We start from the raw sequence: 26,277 nt of genomic DNA, 5'->3' as shown, positions 1-26,277 counted from the left end.
TATTTTTTTAACCCCATAGTCAGTGTTCCTAACAGCCTCCCTCCAGAAGTAAGAGTTAAACCCATAACCTGTGCCTGCAATGATTAGGGTTCAGTTCAGTCCATTCAACACTCCCTCTCCTGACATGTGTTGTTTTGGCCCTTTCCACCTCGGATGAATGCTTGCAAACGTTTCTGTAACTGTAGACGAGTCTGCAGATACCCAGCATCTCCGTGTTTCTACAGTACCTGACCTGTTCCTCCACCCTCCATACGTCGCTACCTTGCCAGTGACAGTAGTACAAACCCTCTCCACCTTTTGACCTTTAAAACCTAACCTAGCCAGCAGAACAATGAGCCCCATAACGCCACTGTTTCAGACCTTTAATATTATTCCCCATCTTGACAGTAGAGGCTTTCTGTCAGGAATGCTGTCTTACAAACAAACTGTGGTGGTAGATATTTCATTCTTCTCTTTTTTTCCCTCTGCCTTTAGTCATGAGTTTAATTTTCTTTTGTGCTTGCACTTTATATTCTTACAGGTTTTATTTGACCAAATATATATTTTTTCCCCCTTTACATCTCAACATCAGATTCTTTTTTTTTATGTTCTGCTTTTATCACATCTATTTTCAGATAGCAAGTTTGCTTAAGTCTCATGTTTTCCTGACACCTACAACCCACCCCAGCGAAAAGTACCCCTTTCCCCTCTTACAACACAAACAAGGCTGCCATGGTGGCCATTTTGTTTTTCTCTATGCACAGAATGACGTTTTCTCTCTCCTATTAACACCATAGGCCTGTTTTCTCCCAAATTATACATCAGAGAACCACAGATAGAGCTCACCGCTCTACCATGGTTTACAAAACGTATTACCCTGCGGTAACATCCACTCAAAAATAAGTCTCAAACTATTTTTTATTTTTTACGTCGCCAAGAGGATGCTTTCTGTGTACGGCTGCACAGCTGCTTGTCCTGTGAGGCATATTGCGTGTGCATTGCATGTTGCATGAGAGCGGGATGTGCAAGGGGGAGGGAAATGTTTGTTTTGTTGGGTGGAATGAGGGGGCTTTAGTCGAGGGGGTTAGCATGGGATGCTGCATGTTAAGGTTGTCGCCGTTCTCTGTCACCTCACACTCACACACACACACACACACACACACACACACACACACACACACACACACACACACACACACACACACACACACACACACACGCACGCGCGCACACACACACTAATGGCACTCTGTCAACAATTAGTGTGTGTTGTTTTTATGTGCATATATTAAAACAACAAGACCCGAGAAAGGTCAAACTGATAAACTGATAAACCTCGATTGGTTTTGGTTTATTGGTTTATCACCTGGGTCTCTGTCTTATTTTACTGTGAACCTCCGAACCACTATGGGGAGCTCTTAAGTATCGAGTGGCGCTCAGTGTCTGCTCAGTCGGTCTCTGCTGTTTCTTGCTAATTCACCCTTTGTCAGCCTTCTGGTTGGTCACTGACTGACCAACCAGCAGGCTCTATGTGGCTTGTCCCACCCTGGTTCTGCCATTTTTATGTTGAATTTTCTAAAACATAATTTTTGGAGGAATACAAAAAAAAAACATGCCCTGTCACTACTGCCACTGAGAGGCTCCTTTTCACTGAAACCAAGTTTAAAATGAGAATTGAATACACAGAATAACAATAAGAAGCAACTGAATTTCAATGGTAGTGGATGGAGAGAAAGGACTTTTGTCCCACCAAGACACAGCAACCAATGGGTGCAAAGAGGGGCGGGACTTGACAAAGGGTGAATTGTCAATCAACAAACCTGTGAGAGCTCTTGGTCATATCAGGTCATCCTTTGAAAAGGAAACAAAATAATGCTTAACTCGAGGGACCAACTTCGAAATAACCAAATAGAGATACTATTTGTGGGTGACAAGATGTGATTGTGCCCAGAGAAGATTGAACACCTCGAGGCTCACAGGTTATCTGTGCACAAAAGAGATTGGGATGTGTTCCATTATCTAGTAGCATGTGCAACTTAAAGGTATATTCAGTGATTGTATTTCATTCAAATAAAAATATAATGGCCCGTGTTACGAGCATAGCTAGATTCGGGTTTCAGAGGTGGCCAGCCAGTCCTCGACCAATCAGGGTAGAGTATGGCCGTAGTTATGTTATGATCTTTTGTTATGATGGTCAAAATAAAAGTGTTGATATCCACAGTCGCTCTGAATTAAGAACGTCTTCCAAATGCCTAGATTGTAAACTACTGAACTCATAAAATGCCACAGTCTCGTAATAAATCAGTATCATACATATCCTGAAGCTGGAGACGTAGGCCTAGCGATATTCAGTGATTGGGTCTTATGATCGGAACGAGAACATTATAATGTTGTAAAAAAATCTATAAAAAACGAAACATTTCCACGCTGTAATGCCAGTAAGGACCCCCGGCCACTTTCATTATCACTGAATACACCTTTAATTTGCATATTTACCACTCAAAACCAAGAAAGGGTGAATTGAAAGACTGTTGTCACTTTGGTGTGGTACCGTGGAGACACTGCTTACACTGACTGAGGGAGAGACAGACCCACAGTGCCTGCTCCAGATGCTTCAGAGCTCTCCCTGCCCCCCCCCCCCCCCACCCCGTCTCCTGGAGGTTCCAAACACCTGCCACGTTGGCATACTTCCTGCTTTTCTCACCTCCCTCCCCGATTGGCTCTCCCGCAGAGGCTACTCCGCATGGACTTGCCTGTCGCCGACGACAACTCGGTCCACTTCAACTCCACCCTCATGGCCCTGATCCGCACGGCGCTGGACATCAAGATCGCCAAGGTTTCAGAAGGTTGGAAACCCTTATATTTTTGTGTCCTCCAGTGTGCTTATTCCCGCCAGTCCTCTCCTTCTTGTCGTCCCTCGGTGCAGCGCCGTCTGTGTCCTTTGGGACTCGGACATCTCGGCTCGTCCCGGTGGCGATAATGGAGTCCGTAGGATACGGGGGGTGAATAAATTAAGACTCTGCGGCTTGTGATTGGCTGAACGGAGGTCGGAAAGTGACGAAAGTCGGGAGGACGAAGAATTACTATTCTGTCCATAACGGCACATAACTTGGTAACAGCGCTGAGTCGGCTCAGGCGACCTTCGCAACGCTCGACGCGGCGACTTGCTCGCTAACGCTCGCCCGGTGGTGTCTCACGTGGCTCAAGTTAGCCTGAGACGGCGCGCCTCTGTCGTTATCACAGAAAACCGGCGCTCCTTCCCCACGGATTCCAATATAGCGTCCCGGTGCCTCCTCTCCCGGTCTATTTCCTGATTTATACTTGAAGATGGCCAATCGATCGGCTATCTTCAAATGGAGTTTATCTCCAGTACAGCACAAAGCAGCACACAGTGCAGACTGTAGTGTTTATGTGAACTGTGCTGTTATCTGTCTCTATCTGCAGTGGTTCCCAAACAGACCCAAAATAATTTTACTTCTTAAACATTATGTATTTATTACATTATTTAGAGAAATCATTGAGTTTAAATCATGAAGAGTTTTGCTTACAAATCTACAAAAATTAAGGGATATTTACTCATAGAAATGTGCCTGGCTGCGACCCACAAATGGGTCCCGGCCCAGTGTTTGGGAACCCGTACTGGTGTATGTGCTACTGATGAAATGTGTTGAAATGTGTTTTTCATTGGTTCCAGGTGGAGGTGGGATGGCCCTGTCTGTTAGGTGGTAGATTTGGACTCGTCTCTGTTGAAAAGCATGTGCAGGAAATCGCTATAGCTTATACCAGTGTTTCTCAACCTTTTCATGTCCCAAGAATCCATGGGCACACCAACATAATACAGGGGTGTAAATATCCTCACTGTCGAGAAGAAACCTTGTAGCCTATCTCCAAGTCGGCTGTCGCACAACAGTAGTGAAAACAGCAGATCTACAAGCACACAACGCCTCACACCATGAGGCGTTGTGTGCTTGTAGATCGGCTGTTTTCACTAGTTTAAATCATTTTTAAAATGATAAATACAATACTGGCTTTCAAGCAGTCAAAGGTCCCCAGGCACAGTGGTTGAGAAACACTGGCTTATACAGAGCGTGGCTTTCAGTTATCCATAGCTGAATACTGCACACTTTACCTTTAACACTGCAACTGTGGTGTTATGATTACCTTTAACAAAACATTTTCTTTGTGTGTGTGTGTGTGTGTGTGTGTGTGTGTGTGTGTGTGTGTGTGTGTGTGTGTGTGTGTGCGCGTCTGTGTGTGCGTCTGTGTGTGCGTACGCGTTTGTTTTCACGTCTGTACATTCCTTCTTGTTTCTCTTTGATGTTGTGAATACATGTTTCAATCTGAATGTGTGCGTGTGTCTATGACTGGTATACTTTCCCTTGTGTACGCATGTGAATGTACAATTTCTGCGTACGTATACTGTGTGTGTGTGTGTGTGTGTGTGTGTCCATATGTGCACCGCATGTGCGTGCGTGTGTGCGTGTGTGCGTGCGCGCGTGTGTGTGTGTGTGCGCGTGCCTGCTTCTATGTGTGTTTGGCATGTGTGCCCCACTAGGTGGCGTGGACAAGCACCAGATGGATGCTGAGCTCAGGAAAGAGATGATGGCCATCTGGCCCAATCTCTCTCAAAAGACGCTGGACCTGCTGGTTACGCCGCACAAGTGTAAGTTGCAGGGAGTGCGGGAGGGGAGGTGGCGAGGTCCCATCGATGCTGCCCGGCCACCCTCCCCCTCCTCGGGCACTGTCCCGGGAATGTTACGTGTTCACCGCCACCAGAGGACCGCTTCTCTCAGCCTGTCTCTCTCTCTCTCACCGCTGCACCCTCTGATACGGCTGACACTCCTTTGCCCTTAAACCTGCACGCACTACGCATACACATGGCAGGCCTATACTAACATATGAATGCATTACCGCAGGCTGAGGACTTGAAGAACATTACAATGTACATGCGTATACACATGGGGCTTGGCACAATTCACTGACTTCATAGTAGGGGTGGGCGATATGGAAAAATACAATATCACAATATTATCCCAAGCGGTATCACGATACACAATCTTATCACGATTCTTTTTCATGTTGGTTTTGATGGTTCTTTTTCAAGTTACAACCACCTACAGTACTAGGTAACAAAAACTAAAAGAAAAAGGTGTAACAGACCATTTACAGTAGACCAGTGGTCCTCAAAGTGTGGGTCCAGGGACTCTCTGGGTTCCTTTTGGGAGGTCTAAATTGATCCTTACACGTATGTAACTCTGACAGTATACAATTGAAAATTTGGTTTCATTTGTACTGTATATTGTACATTGTATCACAATATATATACGATATCTCTGAAAAGGCATATCGTGGAGACATTGTATCGCCTCAACGATATTTATCACCATATCGCCCACCCCTACTTCACAGTTGAGCATGTACACCATCGGGGCGGCCGTGGCAGAGTGGGACGTCTGGGAAATCAGAAGGTTACCGGATCGACCCTCGGTCCGCCCTGTCTATGTGTCCGTCCCCGAACAACACTCTTAACCTTTGTTAATGTTTTACGCGTCGCTTGATTTGTTGGAATATTTTTAATAGAGTGATGGCGAGAAAGAGACGCAAATTTCGTGCATTTGCATTGCCGTTCATTCACGCCCGGCCGATGCAATATCGCGCCAATTCGCCTCTTTACATTAACTTTGTAATATGGCGACACGAAAAAATATCTCTGCACCTTAACAGCCTGCACTTACCCTGCACATTACACTGCACTCATCAGAACCATCTGAGCAGCCATCACCTGGGTGAAGCTTTAAAAGCATTTTGATGCTCAGTTTGAGTGCGATGTCAGTTCATCTGGCAGTCCAAATATTCGTCGTTGTCGGGTGGAAACCTTGTATGTCCAAAACCGTGTTTGTATTCATGATTTTAAAAAGGATTTAAGCTAGTGAAAACAGCCGATCTACAAGTAGATCTACTAACTGTTTTCACTGCTTTTGTGCGACGGCCTTGTATGATGAAGCAGGGCTTTGCAGGGCCTTGTGAAAAAACGTACAGCTTTTGGAGATACAAGGTTTCTGCCCGACAGTGACGTGTTACTTGTGCGTCCTGATCTGACAGGCGTACTGTAACTGTACTGAACGGATTGGCTTCCTTAAACCATTCTGCTACTAGAGTATATGCATGTGTACACACATGCATACGCACGCACACACACAGACTGCAGACCTGTGCAGAGATGCACGCATGCATGCAAACACTGACACACTCACCTACTAACGATTCTATGCTAATACAGTCTGTACTATACAGTACATTAGAGTATGACATAAAACAAGCACATATCTGAAGTTCGCCTACACCTACAATCCCAGAACCCACAAGCCTGAGTGATGCTTAGTTGCACTCGGGATGACGCGCATCAAAAATAGCAGATCTACAAGCTCACACCCAACAGTTCTCTGTCCCTGAGATCAGAGGGTGCCTCACTATAGATCAGCTCTCTATAGATGTCTTTTCACTCCAGGTCCAGTCAGCAATGTAGACTATGTTGCTGGCTGTGCTTTTATAGAAAGTAGTGTAGATTGACAACAATGTTAATGACATTGCTAACAAATGCACGGGTGCCAAAGCACTAGTTGCATAATGATGTAACTGCTACAAGAAACTGCAAGAAAGCATGAGATTTGAAGGCTAGCCGCGTTTGAAACCAACGATCTGTGTCACTGCCCACCAGGTTGCTAAATTCACGATTTGGAGAATTAGATTTAGATGATATAGAGGAGTTTACGCCCACCTTTTCTTGAGCATTGTACCCCGAAAGCATTTCAAACATGATGTATATGACTATATAACATTAATAACATTGTTTTATTGACGTCAATTTCAATTAATAGACATTTAATGGAACACAAGCTTATTTCTCACTCTGACATTTGGTCAGTCTGGGTGAGATTGTGGCAAAAGCTGTGGCCATTATTCTCCATATTCAATCTGTTCCTGTTTTTCAGACCCGGTAGTTGTTAAATATTATACCAATTCTGCTCATAATATAAGAACTTATGAAAGTATATTATATTATTACTAACAGCACTGCCAAATGTTTGGTAGCAAATATTTTCTTTTATAGTTTGACCATTTTGCTCACTTTCTATTTTCTCCTCTCATTCCCCCTGGGGACCGCCATGTACCACCAGGGTTATGCAACGCTGTATTCAGAGGTTGTTTTTGTGTGTGTCATGACATGAGAATGGAAAATGGGAATGGTGTGAATTTAGCACGCTGGCGAGTGGTGCGCAGACACGGTCCACAAATGCGCAACACTGTAGCTCAATGCCTGTGAATGCACTTCTCTTAAGATGACTCCAGACCATTCCATTGTGAAGATATGAATTGTATTTTAAAAGGGAAACCTAGTCTTTAACAGCATCAGTTTCAGGTAGGGCTGTCACAATTATTACATAATTGTCTAATCGCAAATATTTGACATAATCGCAAATATTTTTCATTATCGTCATAATCGTTTCCATGTTGAAAAATGTTCATATATTTTTTCTAAAGTAAAAAATTGTGGAAATAGCCGATCTACAAGCTCACAACGCGTCGCATTCCACTATCAATGTTCTTTTTTAAGTATAAAGTTGTCAAATAATTTCTTTGTATATTTAGGTTATGTGTCATATCTACCATGTGCCACTTCAAACCCTACAAGCCAAACAGAAATGTAATTGTCAACGACAAAAACACAATTAAATCGTTACTCGCAATTATTTGAGTGACAATTAATCGTCATGTAAAATGTCATAATCGTGACAGCCCTAACATCAAGTATCCTGGCATTTTAGCATTTGGCATTTGTGCTTCAAAACCCCAGATGGGTTTGAAGCTATTTAATAGCTTCAAAGCCAATTTGGGGTTTGTTTTGTTTAGTCTTATTATTTTGTACAACAAACAGAATATATCTACACAATGAATGGCTTTTGGTCATGGGAATGAAGTAAAAAAAAAAAAAAAATCAAAAAAAAAAAGATGTTTAGTTAAAAACAAAGTAGAAAAAAAGTCTGACTGTTGGTGAAAAGACCATTGCCTTGTTGTTTGTGTGTTTGTCTGGAGTGTGTGTAAGATTGCAAGTGTGTCTCTGTGTGTGTGTGTGTGTGTGTGTGTGTGTGTGTGTGTGTGTGTGCGTGTGCGTGTGCGTGTGCGTGTGACGTGTGTGTGCGCGTGTGTGTGTGTGTGTGCATGCCTTTCCCCCTTCTCTCCCATTGCTATCGCTCAGGGTTCATACCGACGGGTCTAATCTTGCAGGGTAACTTGTCATTCTTTCAGCAGCCACAGACCTGACGGTCGGGAAAATCTATGCCGCCATGATGATCATGGAGTACTACCGTCAGAGCAAGATCAAGCGCTCGCAGGCACTGCGCGACGAGCAGGTACACCCCCCCCCCCCTCTCCCCCACCCACCGGCAGAGACCAAAAAAGGGTTTAAGTTGTAAATAATTCATAATATATTTTATGTTTGGTGGGACTTGGGAGACACCACATTTTGGGTCTTGAGCTGAAAGGTTTAGGATCCACTCCACTGGTCCTCCACACCGATATTAACATCATGAGCAGAAAAGAACACACAAACACCACTGTTCTTTCATTTTAATTTAATGCACAGTTTGAAACCGCAAGTAAATGTCAAATGACATGGACAGGAGTGCCATCTGCTGGGCAAACATTGTTACTGTATGCCTGGCATTGCACCAGATACAACAGTAGTTCGCAACTCAAAATTGATACGTGATACATGATCCTATGTGTATTTTCTCTGCTGCTCCCATATGAGTGAGCAGTGTAAATTATGATAAATTGTGATATACTGATTATTTGTTTGGTTAGTTTCAGTGGTGGATAAAGTACTCAGATGCTTTACTTAACTAAAAGTATTGGAAATTGGAGATACTTAAGTACGAATACCTCAAAATTGTACCTTTTGAGGAACTTAAGTAAATGTACTTTAGTTTACACTACTGGTCTCAACCCGCCCCCAACCCCCACCACCTGTTCTTGTACCCTCTGCCTGCTGCCCCAGCACTGTTGTACAGTATACTGTAGGGTCTCTCAAAGTGGGTGCCTTGACACAAGCCCAGGGGGGCTGCAGAATACCGTGATAATGTTTGGAATTCATCAATGTCACTTCAGTTTAACCACTTTTACATAGTAAGACAGGTGAAATTTCTCCCCAGAATAGGGGTGCTGTGGTTTAAGTGGTTAAACGGCAAGTATAAAAGTTATTTCCGATCTGTCCTGACGGAAACAAATAATCTCTCTAGTTAATAATCTTGCTACTGTAAAGTAGCAACGCCCTGAGCCAGAAATTTAGAAATGTTTGAGAACCACTGGTATACTGCACTGTAATCCTTGCCTTGTCTCCTGTTAAAAGAGAGAAGAATGCTTTATGAATCCTTGCATCTTGTTATTTGTATTCTTACCACACAATAAAGGTGATAACTTCACAGAATGTTCAATGTTGACATTTAAATTGAAATTTAAATGTTTCATCCATGGAAAAAAGTTTTGTCTGCTCCAAAACTTTAAAGGTCCTCTGACCAAAGCATCACTCTCCCTTCATTCTCTTCTCCTCTCGTCTTCATTCTCCTCTCCTCTCAGAGAATGCTCCTGCCACCATGACACACGTGCCCATAATTCCCTCATTGGCATTCAACATCATTTTCTTAGTTATATCATTAGTTCATGCATATGATGATATTGATAATACTTCATGTGATCACGATTACATTGGTTTACATTGCAGGTCAACATATCTCTCCCAAAGCATTACATAGAATCAGTTATTTTGCTGATGATATATTATCCTAATCAGTTGTTGGTTGTTGATTGTTGTGTTAGCTGCAGTGAAAGTGTTGACTTGGCGTCAACTGCAACCAGCGTTTAGTCTGGTCAAATCTAGAAAAAGTCTGGGTTACCCCAGTACTCGAGTAGCATGAGTACTGAAGAGTTTTCTGAGAAGCATACATTTCATTCTCTTGAGAATACTTGTTAAGGCACTTGAAAAAGTACCGGTATATCAATGTCATACTGTATATTCAGTTCAGCGGGGGCATATACTGTATGTTATCCTTTTAGAGTCGACTGACATGGTGACAGACACATCACCTTTGCGTGATGTTGGCATAAAGTCGCCTACCTTCTGAAAGAAAAAGTGAACCTTCAGCCAACCAGCTCCACCTTTTATTTTCTGCTATATGCTCTGCCACAATCCAGCCTCTGCTTCGTGTCTCACTTGCACACCTGTCCTCTGCACGTCCTGTCTTCCTCACCTTCCTGTTTCCCCGTCCAAATGTGCCCCCACCATTTAAACGTATGTTCTATTGTTTACTTCAGTGGTTCTCAAACTGGTGTCCAGGGACCCTCGGGGGTCCCCAGCTTAATGATTGATAGGAACCAAATGGTCTGTTACTCTGAGTGTGTTCAAATGGAACCAAATGGACTCGTACACTCTCAGATGTATGGGCTTAAAACAAGATCAAAATGTTTGGATATTTGTGCACATCCAAACAACCTCTTGAAGGCAGGTGCTGGCCCCAAAATGAAAGTTTGAGAACCACTGGTTTACATCCTACTGATCATTTTGATTGATTGATGTGATATTCAGAAATACACTTCTCAGGCAGGTGCCGTTAGATAATGGAACCCTGGTCGAGTGTGCTAAGCGTGACAGCGTTGCATGGATGGAGGAGGAATGTGCAACTTGGAAGAATTACGTCTGCTTGTTTCAAAGTCAAAGACAAATGGTTTGAGTGTGAATGCAGCAGATGACCACTGACTTATTACCCATCCACTTTTAAACTCACAACATCCCATGCTAACAGATGAACGTAGAGGCAAAGTTGTGGTTGTGTGCTTTTAAAGTGGATGACTAATAACTATGTCACAATGTGGCATTTATAATTTGATTTGTTCCATCATGCATTTCTACTTTATGTTCTCTTCTACAGGACTGCCTCAGTTCTTGTCTGCCTTGATATCCCCTCCTTTTCTTTTTTAAACTAATTTACTGTCTTTTAAACATTGACTGAAGGGGTTAACTGCCGCATCGTCCTTACCTTTAACGTGGGGACGTGCGTGCACATCGCGCACCATCTGTGCACGGATCATGTACCAGGCGTGTGTAGACCCGATCACAGCTTTCAAATAAAAAAATCAGATTGAAAAAAGACCTTTCCATCGCTGAGCTCCGTCTGCTACTGTTTACACGGAAGCTAACGGTAGCTGCGCCATGGTCCCGCGATCGGGCGATTAGACACTGATTTCCGATAAAACAGCAATTTTACTTTTAAATGTTTTATAGCGATTAAAGCATACCGGTATTAAAGTCTCGGTATTATCGGGCCCGGCAGAGAGGAACATAGGGATTTTCTCAGGACTATCGGGAGAGGCGGTAAATGAGTTAAGAATGCCCCCCAGCCAGTATCCTCCTTTTTCCTTCTCATTTTTGAATATCTTTGGTTGAGTCCTTATCCTGTTCCCTCATGGTTGCATCATTAGTTTAAAAGCTTGTTGAATTGTGTGTATTGCCACGATTGCAGCCTTTTCTTGGACTGCTCTGTTTGCTAACTGCCGTGCTACCTCATCCCATATAACAACCTCAAGGTCCAACCCGGCAGAGAAAACATATATATATATATATATATAATACAGTATATATATATATATATATATATATATATATATATATTATATATATATATATATATATCTTTTCTTTTTTTTTTTTTTTTCATTTTACGTTTCTGCAAAGTTGTGCAAACCACACACAGACATGGACTGTCGACTTTTCAAGGCAACCATGCCGGGCCCTTCTGAGGCGCAGCCGAGCTGTGCGATGGCCAAACTGACCCAGCACCGTTTGTGTGCGGCAGTTAATCGAAACAAATCAATTGAATCGATCATAAACCAAATAATTGATAATTAAATGAAGTAAGCAATTATCAATCCATATTTAGGCCATGACTGTTGTGTGATGAAGTATAAAATATCACTTAAGTGTTCGATTGATATATAAAACATAAAAATATGAATATTTTTTCTCGATTAGTCGAAAAATTAAGTGATGGAATAATCGGGAAATAATTGGAAATAAATAATTATTCGAAAATCCAGGATTTAATTGATGTTGTCTGCATCTGGAAACATTGATATTATCTCTGTTCGGGTGGAAACCTCAACCAAAAGTAGATCTTCAAGCTCAAAACATGTCTACTTTTGATACTTTTGTGCGTAGGCATTCATTTATGAAGAAACACAAAAAGTTAGAAATGTGGAGAGATAAGAGGTTTCTGCCCGACAGCAACGATATCGTCGTTGTCGGTGGAAACCTCGTATCTCTCAAGTTTCAAATTTGTATGTTCTTTTGCTTCATTGTGCAAGGCCGTCGCACAAAAGTAGTGAAAACAGCAGATCTACAAGCACACAAGTTGTGTGCTTGTAGATTGGCTGTTTTCACTAGTTAAAATCATTTTTAAAATGGAAAATACAAAACGAACGGTTTTCACCCGACAACGACGATATGCAATATGTATTTTGGATTCAGAAACTTCAACATTCAATGTACTGCATGTGGTTAGCAGAAAACACACAATGCCAAACTTTTTCTCTGCCGACCAGGCTGCAAACAACTGCTACCTGTGTTGGGGTTACAGTACATTTGGTGTCCGGAGTCACATTTGGCTGCTAGCTCATATAACATTCAATATGAATCAGCATTTGAGCATATTTAGCATCTTAGACTGAGAGTGCTGATCGCTCAGGTTATGATTAAAGGCCTCCGACAGCAGATTCAAACCAGAGCACCAGAGCAGTGGTTCTCAACCTTTTCAGGCCGCGACCCCCAAAATAATCATATTTTAACCCCCCTGACAAGCACTAAGAGTTGAAGCATTACATTTTGCATAACACGGTTCTATTTTGAAAATAGCAGATCTACATACTCCCCCTGTGGTCTCCTGACCCACAGGTTGAGAACCACTGTACTGGAGCGATAGAGCGCACAGTTGTAGCTCTGCTTTTTAAACTGGTGGCTTCAGCAGTGACCCAGACTCCCAACGATTCCACCCCATCCATTAACACATCCACAATGCATACTGTAGGCAGCTAAGCTTCACAAAACAGCAGAAACCCAGAGTTCCAGAATGCCTCGTTCCAGAATCTCCATCAGACAGCAGACACCGTCTCCTGTTTGTCAACGTCTCCGGAGATTTGCCCTCTCTCTCTCTCTCTCTCTCCCCTCCTATGCCTCTCCCCTCCTCCTCTCTCCCCTCGCAGGATGGCAGGGGTGTTGCACCAAATTCTGGGCACTGGGTGCTTTAACTATTGAAAAATAGCAGATATACAAGCTCGCAGCGCGGCACAGAGTGCCGCGCTGCAAGCACAGGGGTGCTTCAGGGGTGCACAGGGGTGCTTCAGGCACCCCTCAGAGGCAAAACTTGAGTTACAAATGTTCACTTAAAAAATACATTATATTGAAAGATTTGCACACATTTTCACGACTTTTCAAAAATAGCAGATCTACAAGCTCACAGCGCGGCACTCGGTGCCGCGCTGTGAGCTTATATATCTGCTATTTTTCAATAGCTAAAGTATAAAATAATGAAGGCCCCTCCACCTTGGGCCCTAGTAACCCAGTCCCACTTTTCCCCCCCTTGTGACGCCCCTGCTGGATCATGGCATGCACTTGGGATGCTGAGCTCCTGACCCCACCCTGTACCCCCTCCTCTCCTGCTCTGTTCCCCCCCCGCCATTTGCCTGTTAGTGTGCCTGATAGCTGGCGGTGGCCATGTTGTATATCTTACACAGAATCGAACGCCATTACTGTTTCAGCGCGTGGAGCCACCGTCCCCCACGCAGGACGGGGGTCCGGGACTCAGCAATGCCCTCCCTCCACCCGAGGGCGCTGACCCGGTCAACAGCCTGTAAGTAACGCTTTCTTTCTTTCTTTCTTTCTTTCTTTCTTTCTTTCTTTCTAGTAACACATCTCACAAAGACTGAAATTAAGTTTCCCTAGGAGAATCCATGACAGCTGCTGAAAGTTGGGGTCCCATTAACTTAACTATACAGGAAAAAAACACACCAAAATAAATATGCTTTAAGTAGTATGTGAGGGGTCAAACTTTAATGTACTTACTACTTACTGCAAGTTCTTGATGCTCCTTTGTGAGATAATTGTGTGTGTGTGTGTGTGTGTGTGTGTGTGTGTGTGTGTGTGTGTGTGTGTGTGTGTGCGTGTGTGTGTGTGTGTGTGTGTGTGTGTGTGTGTGTGTGTGTGTGCGTGCGTGCGTGTGTGCATGCATGGGTGCGTCACAGGCCAGTGGAGGGTGGAATCCCGGAGAGCCATTCTTGGGTGACCGCACGGGCTCAGGAGATGACCCAGAAGACTGGAAGCTGGAGCCCTGTAGGTCAGGCTGAGGATGGCCAGGAGAGCATGACTAACTCACAGGTAGCGAATGCGCAGGCGCGCGCGCACACACACACACACACACACACACACACACACACACACCACCATCATCATCATCATCATCATCCGTAACAGAATTACACAGGACATATCAACACAACACGTAATTGACGTTTGAGAAAAAAACCTTTGGGAACGGTGATAACGCATGGGTTCATAAAAAGACAGTCCCCTGACCTCCAGTCTCATAGACATGTCCTAACGTTCCCAAATATATATATATATATATATAAATCAGCGATTTACTTGTGTAAACCAGTTTACAGCCGGTGTCCTTTTCGAACTTGGATGAACACACTCACTTCCAGGATAAACACCTTCCCATGATTCTTGTCAACCATGACATCAGGTGTGTTAGCTACAGTGTTACTAAACTCATTGTCATCGTTGCATTTCTTAAATGGACCCTCTTTAACATGAAATGCTGTTTTACTTTCATGTTATTGTAGCTAGATCCCCTACCTACCCAACCACCCACCCACCCACCCAAAACGTACTGTTGACGGCATTCATTTGCATGGCAAAAGCAGCTACGATCCTTGTGAGGCAATTACAGATTGCTGTCACGGTACATTTCCATGTAAACCAGTGTCTCCTTTATTGAATCTATAACCTTGTAGATTGGCTATTTTTGCTAAATGTTCTAGGGTGCATGTCCCTAATCCAGGGGTCTTCAACGTTTTCAGGCCAAGGACCCCTGAGCTGGGAGAGAGATAAAGCAGGGACCCCCACTATGTAAAATGTGTTGCAGATTAAAGATTTTCATATATTTCTGAGACAGCTTATATTGTTTGACAGCAATATCATCAGTGTTGGTTAAATATTTATTTTTCGACACTGAACGACTTGAACCGTCAATACTTAATCTGCTTTTCTTTTCACTCTACACCAAACCTCTTTGCCAAGAATAGCAGATCTACAAGCTCACAACGCCTGCGAGGCGTTGTGAGCTTGTAGATCCCCTGTTGAAGACCCCTGCCCTAATCCTTTGGTCCGTTGGTTCCTGGTCTACACCCCATTGGCAGACAGATCTGTTCAGAGCTAACCTCGCCCCATCCCTACCCTTAATACTTTAGGTTTTATTTAAAGTTCGATTTTACAGTAGTTCTCGCCGCACTGGTCACTTTTCTGTTTTATTTTACTTCTCTGCGCTTTTCTCTTAGTCTCTCTCTCTCTCTCTCTCTCTCTCTCTCTCTCTCTCTCTCTCTCTCTCTCTCTCTCTCTCTCTCTCTCTCTCTCTCTCTCTCTCTTTCGTCATGTTGCTCCTGCCTTTTTTGGTTGCTGTTAAAGCTCTGCTTGTAGTTGATGGTCCCTGTATCAACCAACCAGGGACCCCGACCACTACCGTAGGGCTAACCCAGACCACTAGCTAGCTTTAACTGGACATTCAGAGCCTGTACAATACATGTATCTTGGCCAAAACCCAGTGCTGGTACCACATACCACATTCAGCGGCACTTGCCCAGCCATACACATACTGTACACACATGCATGCACAGAATCTCCCCATATTATCCCGCTAACGTCTAATACTGTCCTGACACTCAGTCGCATTCCTCGGCTCTCACCTTCCTTATCCTGACAAACCTAAGCCCCTCCCCCTATCAGTTTCCACGGCAGCCAATCACACCGTCTCCTGCTCTGTCTTCACAGACGGTAGAGATGAGAGAGATGGGGCGGGACGGTTACTCGGATACCGAGCACTTTCTACCAATGGAAGGCCATGGGAGGGCCGCTTCCATGCCCCGCCTTCCTGGCGACAACCAAGTGAGCACACTCACCCTTTCCCTCTTCCCCCCTCTCTCTCTCCCTACCTTTCCCTGCTTCCCTCAGTCACTCACGTTTCTCTTCTCCTTCTGTTTCGTACAAGGTCTGACTGGATTTGCTGTTCTGGTTTCTTGTTTTCTTGAGTGTAACAGTGAAAATGTGTCCACTGAATTTAAGTCATAAGTGACTCCAGCTACATAAATGTGGCTGGAGTAGATCCGGATATCCTATGAACTGAATCGAGAATCGTTTTGAATCGAGAATCGTTTTGAATCGAGATTCGTTTTGAATCGAGAATCGTTTTTTAAATCGGAAAATAATCGTTTCTGAATCGAATCGTTTGGATTTGAAAGAATTTAAAAAAACAAAATCGAATTGTGACCCCAAGAATCGATTCTGAATCCCAGCCCTAATTATTTGGAGACCGCCTTCATGCTTGATTACAACAGGACTAGAGCAGGAAAAGTCGGAGCTCTCATTCTCCCTTCTTCTCTTTCTTCTGTCCTTCCCCTAATGCATGAAGGTGTGTAATTGTGGTTGTGTCTTCCTCCATCATCCTAACTCACTCATCCCCTTGAGACGCTCTCATACCCGGGTTGTCTCACAGGTGCACACACATGCAGACACACAGCACATCCTCCATTACTTTCTCTCCTCTGTCAGGGTCCGGGATTTCCACCTTTAGCTCTTTTTTCTCCCCCTCCGTAACTCTCTCTGTCTTTTTCTCACTTTATCACCTATTTCCTTCCTGACTGTTGATGGACCCTGCATTATGTTGATGTTTTATTTTTGTCGTTGTTGTTGTTCTTTTTTTATATTTTGGGAATTACCTTCGATAACTATTGGAGCCAATGTAATGTAGCATAACGTCGTTGTCGGGTGGAAACCTTGTATGTCCATAACCGTTTGTTTTGTATTTATCATTTTTAAAATGATTTAAACTAGTGAAAACAGCCGCGAGGCGTTGTGTGCTGGTAGATCGGCTGTTTTCACTACTTTTGTGCGATGGCCATATGATGAAGCAGTGCCTTACTTTGCGGAAAAAATGTACAAATTTGAAACTTGGAGATAAAGGTTTCTGCCCGACAGTGACGATAAATCATTCTTCTTTATTGTTACTATTATTATATTATACAATGGTAACTTAATTGTTGTAGATGACAAAAGCCACCAGGTTGAAACAATTGCATAATTAGGGATGGGAATAGATTTGTTTATTATCCTCGACCCATATAATATTTTTCAAGATAGAGTGTGTGTTTGAGTGTGTGTGTGTGTGCGTGCGTGTGTGTGTGTGTGTGTGTGTGTGTGTGTGTGTGTGTGTGTGTGTGTGTGTGTATGTATGTGTTTGCGTGTGTGTGTGTGTGTGTGTGTGTGTGTGTGTGTGTGTGTGTGCGTGCGTGTGTGTGTGTGTGTGTGTGTGTGTGTGTGTGTGTGTGTGTGTGTGTACATGTGCGTGTACATGTGCGTGTGTGCATCTGTGTATCCGTGAGCTGATAAATAACCATGGTAAGGAAAATATGTCCGTGTGTATATGTTTGTGTGCTTCCATGTAAAGTCTGTGTGCTGTCACTCTGTGCTTTGTGCCTTAAAAGAAATCTGTTCCTATCTCACGCCATTGTCTGTGGTTTCAGTCTGTTGTGCGCGTCACATGTCTGTGTTGTGCGTCTGTATATAACATATACGTTGTTGAAACCTTGTATGTCCAAAACCGTTCGTTTTGTATTTATCATTTAAAAAAATGATTTAAACACCTTGCACCGCGAGGCGTTGTGTGCTTGTAGATCTGCTAGTTTCACTAGTCTCGTGCGACAGTCTATGTATGATGAAGCCTGCTTCACCATACATTAACAATTTTGAAACTTGGAGATACAAGGTTTCTTCCCGACTGTGGCAATATATATAGACACACACACACACACACACACACACACACACACACACACACACACACACACACACACACACACACACACATACACGCGCGTATGCGTGTGTTTTTCTGACGAGGTCGCCATGGTGACAGCAGTCATTGTGATTAGAGCAGGGGTCTTCAACATTTTCAGGCCAAGGACCCCTTAACTGAGAGAGAGATGAAGCAGGGACCCCCACAACCTTTTTTCATAGATTCCATAGTGTCATCGTTTGACAGCACAATCGTCAGCGTATTATGGAATAACGTCAATTTGTGTTTTCAGATATTTAACAACTTGAATGGCCAATACTTGTAAAACTTGACATTTCACTCTGTACTTAGTCTGCTCTTTTTCCCCTCTACACCAAAGCTCTTTGCCGAAAATAGCCGATGTACAAGCTCGATCTGCTATTTTTAGCTAAAGTTCTCGGGGAGAAAGAAAAGTTTGTACCACACAAAGGTTTGGCCCCCCTGTAGTAACTCTGGGGTACCCCCTGTTGAAGACCCTTGGATTAGAGCAATCACCGTGGTGACCTTATACAGTAGATAGTGTAAGAGTGTCTTTGGCTCCGCCAAGCCCACAGTGTTTGTGGTAAGTGTTCCTCTCTCCCAACCTCATCCTGGCTGCCATGGTGTTTTAACCACTGTGTTTTCTTTTCTGTCTCTCCCTCTCCCCTCCCCTTCCCCCACACACACACATACATACTATCTATCTGTATTATTTTCTATTTACTTACTCCCATCACATCCCTTTTACTCCTTGTTTGTGTATCCATCCATCCATATCTGTGTGTGTGTGTGTGTGTGTGTGTATGTGTGTGTGTGTGTGTGTGTGTGTGTGTGTGTGTGTGTGTGTGTGTGTGTGTGTGTGTGTGTGTGTGTGTGTGTGTGTGTGTGTGTGTGCGTGCGTGCGTGCGTGCGTGCGTGCGTGCGTGCGTGCGTGCGTGCGTGCGTGCGTGCGTATGTGTGTCTCTCTCTCTCTCTCTCTCTCTCCTGCCCCTCTTCCCTGGCCTGGCCTTCCGTGCTACATGTGTGCCACTGTGTGTGTGTGTGTGTGTGTGTGTGTGTACACGTGCGTGTGTCTGTGTCTGTATCTGTGTCCGTGTATCTGTGTGTGTCCGTGTATCTGTGTGTGTGTGTGTGTGTTTTCTGCACTCATTCAGCAGCAGAAGAGAGGGAGACAACGTGGCCATAATCTCAGTGTATGTACTCTTCTCGTCTTCCCTTTTCCCCTCTCTCTCTCTCTCTCCCCCACTCTTTCGTCCTTGAACTCTCTCCTGTTCTATTCTCCATTGTCTGCTGTTAGTTCCTCACCAGCCCTTTCCTCTCACCCCTTCTTCTTCCCCTCCCCGGTGCTTAACGTCCCACGTCTGTCCATTCCTGGTTCCGTCGTGTAAGCGTCAGCAGCTTCTAACATGTTGGTGTTGTTCACCAGTGTTGATTTCGTCGACTAAAACTATGACGGAAAATGTTTGTCGACTGTGTTTTTTTTTTTTCACTGACGAAAACTAAATAAAAACTAAGCTGTGATGACTAAAACTAAGACTAAATATATTGACAATTTCGTCAACAAAATAACAACAAGCCAAGTGTCTGTCCGTCACGTCACGTCACACTTTTGCCCTACTCTTATCTCCGGCACCGTTGCCCCTATTCATGCCAAACTTTGCACACACACTCCTTGGATGGCAAATCACAACCTCTGCTGATTTTCACATGGCCCTCTTCAGGCCGATTTTTCCAAAACACATTTTTGGACACTGCTCCTACAGATTTTGCCCCAAAATCACGCAAAGCAGTACACAGTATAAGTCAACATGGATCTGTCCCATTTCCCATATTCCCTCCTGATTGGCTACGATTGCCTTCTAAAGTTTGTGTATACGACGTGACGGTCGCTTATCTCCTGATTAGGGAGTCTTACTGGTGTTACTGGCTTGTACTGTGACGTGCCCCTTCCCCTTCCCAGTCACTCTCATCATCATTTGTGACTTTTCTTCTGTTGTAGCTTTGTTCTGGCCCTCCGTCTCATCATTGCTGCTGTATGTCACCCTGTGTGCTCGTCTGTCAAGGTTGTCATTAGAGTAGTAGCACTTGTGCATGTGTGGTGTGTCAATGTCTGTGTATGTTTGCGTGCATATGTGGTGTATGATTGTTTTGTTTGTGTTGTGTGTGTGTGTGTGTGTGTGTGTGTGTGTGTGTGTGTGTGTGTGTGTGTGTGTGTGTGTGTGTGTGTGTGTTTGGGTGCGTGCGTGCGTGTGTGTGTGCGTGCGTGTGTGCGTGTGCGTGTGTGACAGAGACATTCTCAGTGCTACTCCTATTGGGATCCACAAAATGCTATTTTTTTCCAAGCAATTAGCGATCTGTCATCTGTCAACCAATCCAGATAAACTCACAGATTCAGCTGCCATGAGGATTCAGCACTGAATCAGCCTGGTAGCCTAGCTAGCTCCCATGCACTCATGCGCGCTCCCATTCCCACCTGAGCCAACCAGTGGCAACATAGCGTCACTGTCGGGCAGAAACCCCGCATCTCCAAGTTTCAAATGTGAACGTTTTCTTTTAGTAAAGTAAAGCTCTGCTTCATCATACAAGACTGTCACCTAGCTAGTGTCTAAACTGTCAACTAGTGAAAATAACTAGTGAAAATAGTAGATCTACCAGCTCACAACGTGCGAGGCGTTGTGTGCTTGTAGATCTGCTATTTTCACTAGTTGAAATAATTTTCTTTTAAATGATAAATACAAAACGAACGGTTCTGGACATGCAAGGTTTCCACCCGACAACGACAACATTGTCTCTTTCCTGCTGCCATGCCTCCAGAATGGAAAACAAGTGGCGTGGGACTCAGGAGAGCCCCTACTGCAGGGGTTCTCAAAGTGGATTCCAGGGACTTTGTGGGTTCCTTTTTGGGGGTCTAAATTGACCCATATAAGTCTGTAACTCTGACAGTGTACAAATGGAACCAAATGGATTTGGTTCCATTTGTACACTGTCAGAGTTAAGGGGAGACCTTGAAATATAAAGGTTTGAGAACCACTGCCCCTACTGTATGTGCTTGCATGGCCGGAGAAATCAAGCTGGAATAGAGTGACTTTGAAGAGGGGGGTTTTATACAGACGTACGCGGGTTAAGGGGAGGCGATGGAAGGGGGCCGGGGGGCTTTTACACTTACCAGGAGGAACTTCTGGCTGCATGGAAGGCATGGCCTTTTGCTCCTCAGCTCGTGTCATTTTAGTTTTAGTTTTCTTTTTTCCTCTCTCTGTTCCCCATGTTCTTTCTCTTAATCTTTTCTTTTCCCTTCTTCTTTGTGTCTTCCCTGCCCAAAGGGCAGCATGATGGAAACAATGATTGGTGTGGTGGTGGTGGTACCGTGCATAGATCTAATGAAGGAAACTGACCAAGCACGCACTCACACAAACACTGCAATGTGATTGCAGAGTTCACGGGAAACAGAGGAACTCTTAAAGGAGTAGTTCACCCCCAAAATGACTTTGTTTCTATTGATTACTCACACCATGGAGACTTGAGTTCAATAAATGTTTTTTTTTGTATTTGTCGCATTCCTATGACACAATTTTGATTGATGCATTTGGGTCTTCCATCCGGAATCAATGGGGGTACATTTATTGCATCAAATTATTATATTTTAGGAATGCGACAAATACAAAAATAATATATTATTGAAGTCAAGTCTCCATGGTGTGAGTAATCAATAGAAACAAAGTCATATTGGGGGTGAACTACTCCTTTAAAGGACAACTTTAGTTTTTTTACAACAAGGGTTCATATTTTAGATTGTAATTAAAGAATATAAAAAAATTAGTGTTAAAATGATTTCATTTACTTCTTTCTATTGTTTTAGAGATTTTTATTTCAGTGGCTGGGGGCATGCGTACAAGTACTAAATATGTCATTTTACACAGAATAAGCCCATTACCAAGATACAACGCAGCCTTTCATGGTTGGATGTGACTTATGGGGGCTAGTAGTGTTACTGTAAATAGCAATAAAGAAACTGCTGGCTTATTGTGTCTAAAAAGACATATTTAGCCGCTTGTAGGCTACACATGCCCCCATGCGTACGCATGCCCCACATTTTAACACGGTAAACGCGAGAAAACAATAGAACGAAGCAAATGAAAACATTTTAACTCTCACCTTTTCTTTTCCCTAATTACAATCTAAAATATGAACCCTTGTTGTAAAAAACCAAAGTTGTCCTTTAAGAGCAACGGAAACACTTTTGTCTATGGCGGTCTCTCTCTCTCTCTCTCTCTCTCTCTCTCTCTCTCTCTCTCTCTCTCTCTCTCTCTCTCTCTCTCTCTCAGACCATCACGGACAACAGTCCCATGAAGCGCTCGGCCTCGTCCCTGGGCCACAGCAGGTCGGGGCGGGGCCACAGGGAAAGGGGCGGGGCAGACGACTATGCCATGGAGGATGTCATAGTGGAGGAGGGGAGTCGAGCCACCCGGCACGGCCACCGACGGAAAGACCGCGGCCACCGGGCGTCCGAGAGGTCCCTCTGTCGCTACACGGAGGGAGACACAGGTTGGTGTCTGCAGGGACATCTAACTCCATAAGATGTGGGAATTAGCCCTATTCACCGCCCGCCCACTCAGCATCCCCCTGGTGCTGAAGTCACGTTTTGAAGGGTAAAACCCTGCTAAAAGCCCATAGAGTTAACACAGAAATCGCAAATGTAATGCAATTTCCGAATAGTAAAGTGTAAAATACGGCTAGCATGATCAAGTACACAAGATAGTAAAAGGCACAAAGCATTATAATTTACTTTGCTGTTCGAAATAATGATTTGTTGGCTTTAAGTCCAGCTATTTCTGTATTAATTTCCCCTGCAAAACTGACGTCAGCACCAGGAAGTTGCTGAGAAATGTGCTGAGTGGGCGGGCCGTGAATAGGGCTAATAGGGAGTTTAGGGAGTTTAACCTGTTTTGCTTTCAAAGGTGCACTGTCTGTAACAATATTTTCTCTAGAAATAGGGGGGCTTTACGATTTTGTTCCGTTAGAAGGTCGGCTCATTAATGAAAAAAAAAAAGTTTTGTCAAACAACAACTTGCTCCAGGTCTATGAATTGATTATTATATTGTGAATCACAAGCGCTCAGGCTAGAACCGTTAATCATTTTAGAGGGTATCTGCACATTTCTAAAGTGACAATTTAAGGACTTTTTAATACCTCTAAAATAACATTTGGCCAAATTGCCAATGATCAGCCAATAGCTGATCTACATGCTCACGATGCCTCACAACGCGAGGTGTTGTGAGCATGTAGATCTGTACATCTAATTTCACAATAGAACCGTGTTATACAAAATGTAATGCCTCAACTCTTAGTGCTCGTCAGGGTGGGGGGGTGTCCCCAGTTAAAATAGGATTATTTTGGGGATCGCGGCCTGAAAAGGTTGAGAACCACTGATGTACTTTAGTAACATGAGGCGAACTGAGCTGGTGGTCCAGTAACGGCAGTAAGAGCTCTCCTCTCCCCACCACCAGGCCTGCACTGTTGTAAAGTAACTAAGTACATTTACTTAAGTACTGTACTTACTGTCCAATACTTTTACTTCTACTCCACTACATCTCGGATTGAAATATTGTACTTTTACTCCACTACATTTATTTGAAAACTTTAGTTACTTAACCACTTTAGCCATGTTTTATACCTAGGCTGTTTGAAAATAGCCAATCTACAAGCTGTAGATCTACTATTTTCAAACATTTCGTACTTTTACTTTTGGTACTTTAAGTACATTTTGATGCCAATGGACTTTTACTCAAGTACATTTTGAATTCTGGGCATTTACTTGTAATAGAGTAGAGTATCTACAGTGCAGTATTGATACTTTTACTTAAGTACAAAATGTGAGTTCTTTTTCCACCTCAGGCCTGGGCACAGATCTCAGCACCACCACGCAGTCGGGCGACCTGACGTCCAAGGAGCGTGACAGGGACCGTGGCCGCGCCAAGGACCGCAAGCACCACCACCACCACCACCATCACCACGGCTCCATGGACAAGGAGCGGTACCTGCCGGAGCGAGGGGGCGAGTACGGGCACAGGCCCAGGGAGCACGAGCACGGGCACAGGGAGCACGAGCACGGGCACAGGGACCACGACCGGGAAAGGGACCACGACCGGGAAAGGGACCACGACCGGGAAAGGGACCACGACAGGGAAAGGGACCACGACAGGGAAAGGGACCACGACCGCGAGAGAGACCACGAACGCGAGCGAGACCAAGAGCGGGAGCGGGACCGCCGCTGGTCACGGTCACCCAGCGAGGGCCGGGAATGCCTCACACACAGACAGGTGGGCCTCCGGTACATGTGGGTATCGTCGTTGTCAGGTGAAAACCTTGTATGTCCAAAACCGTTCGTTTTGCATTTATCATTTTAAAAATGATTTAAACTGGTGAAAACAGTCAATCTAAAAGCACACAAGGCGTTGTGTGCTTGTAGATCGGCTGTTTTCTCTACTTTTGTGCGATGACCTTGTATGATGAAGCAGGGCTTTACTTCGCGAAAGGATGTACACATTTGAAACGTGGAGATACAAGGTTTCTGCTCGACAGTGACGGCATGTGTGCCCGGCACGGAACGACGACTGCATCTTGTGTTTTGCTTCTGGCGAAAAGAGGAAATGAAAACAATTGCAAAGGTGCATGTTTTCACGTATGCGCACGTGTAAACCCAGATGCGGCATTATGCCAATACACGCACCATTGTGTCGAAACATGCACGCTAGATGCGTGCATGCATGTAAGCACATGTTATCACTTATCACAGATGTACCGTAATATCACAGGTGTGCAGATACGAGTGTGTGATCTAATCACTATTACGTACATCATCAGTCCACTGTTCCAGTAACCCAACAAATATGCATCAATTTGTATATTTGAGTATCTGAGTGTCATTTCTATTTCCTCAGCCTAAGTCCTTTTAGGCTGCCAGCTTTCTCTATGTTTTGCCACACCTTTCCCTTATAATAAACCAACAGTTATAGGCAATGAAGTTACCATCAAAAGATGTAACTGCCTAAGTCAGTTGAATGGGTTGAAAGACACACATTTGACCTTGGCGTATTGACTATCTGTGTTATATGTTGGTCTTCGAGTGTTGCGTCGACCCCTACGTTTTTTGCTAGGATAGAAGAATCAATGTTATTTTCCGAAGTATTTAATTTGTCTTTACTGTTCAGAGAGAAACACTCCAAATCACATAGATTGCACACATGCATTATATTGTTGCAATGGTTCTGTGTCTAATATTGAACCGTATGGTTCACCCTCCTCGTTTCAACATGCACTTGTGAATTGAGGCATTTGTCGTTTTGTAATAATGATTTCACCCAAAATTAGCCACACGTAAACTTGTAGATTGTTTATTCTCTTTGAGCGACACAGTCAGATTAATAAATGGTCATGTGATTTGCCTTCTGCATTGATATGTAACCAAGGTGAAGTCTGTTGTTGTCCCGACTCACTGTGGCAAGCTTCAAAAGTTTAGTTCACAACACAACAACACAAAGTACTCCATGACAGCAGAGAGGGACTCTAAGGTCTGCTGTGGGAGATGGTGTAGTGGTTTAAACATCAGACTCCGAATGCAGAGGTCACATGTTCAAATCCATTCCTGTAGTGCTTTGACCTTTTCAAGGCTAAAATAGAAGAGAACAACTCAAAAGCACCAGGAGATACCTGTTGAGGGCCCAAAGGTGCCTTGGCTCAATGGTATGGTCGCTTGATCGGTTGTCCCTGTTACAGGCAGGTTTCAGACAGGTTCAAGTCCCATGCCCAAGGTACACGGAGGACCATTGTGGAGGGGTGTCCCTCCCCCTGTTTCCTGAGAGCTAAAGGTGGGGGGTTATATCTGAAAGAACTCTGTCCAACAGAAATTTTACAGAAAAAAAATCTTACCTACATGCCTTTAGAGCACTTGAAGAATTTGAGAAAATTGAGACAGTTTTAGCCTTTAAAAGGTCAATGCAGTCCAGAGATGGACTGTAGGTTGAGTGGGATTTGAACATGGAACCTCTTAGGTTGAGTGGGATTTGAACATGGAACCTCTTAACTGAGAGTCTGAGCATTAGACCAT

The 26,277-nt window shown here is 44.0% G+C and overlaps 1 protein-coding gene across 1 annotated transcript in view; it reads left to right on the top strand.

The window, feature by feature from the left end:
• The window catches only part of LOC308282793 (voltage-dependent P/Q-type calcium channel subunit alpha-1A-like), a gene marked incomplete at both ends in the record, with an annotated part of 187,656 nt that overhangs the window by 158,047 nt on the left and 3,332 nt on the right, over positions 1 to 26,277 (top strand). The window contains 9 exons of the mRNA XM_080723180.1: positions 2,711 to 2,825; positions 4,535 to 4,642; positions 8,287 to 8,390; positions 13,822 to 13,937; positions 14,329 to 14,461; positions 16,136 to 16,249; positions 19,328 to 19,366; positions 22,496 to 22,715; positions 24,066 to 24,490. Coding sequence (XP_080579306.1) covers positions 2,711 to 2,825; positions 4,535 to 4,642; positions 8,287 to 8,390; positions 13,822 to 13,937; positions 14,329 to 14,461; positions 16,136 to 16,249; positions 19,328 to 19,366; positions 22,496 to 22,715; positions 24,066 to 24,490 — 1,374 coding nt within the window. The remainder of the gene's footprint in view (positions 1 to 2,710; positions 2,826 to 4,534; positions 4,643 to 8,286; positions 8,391 to 13,821; positions 13,938 to 14,328; positions 14,462 to 16,135; positions 16,250 to 19,327; positions 19,367 to 22,495; positions 22,716 to 24,065; positions 24,491 to 26,277) is intronic.

The sequence above is a fragment of the Nannobrachium achirus genome (assembly GCF_963921795.1).
Source record: "Nannobrachium achirus genome assembly, chromosome: 4".
Classification (NCBI taxonomy): Eukaryota; Metazoa; Chordata; class Actinopteri; order Myctophiformes; family Myctophidae; genus Nannobrachium; species Nannobrachium achirus.
The sequence above is the reverse complement of the archived record's forward strand: the minus strand, read 5'-3'. Positions and strand labels throughout refer to the sequence as shown.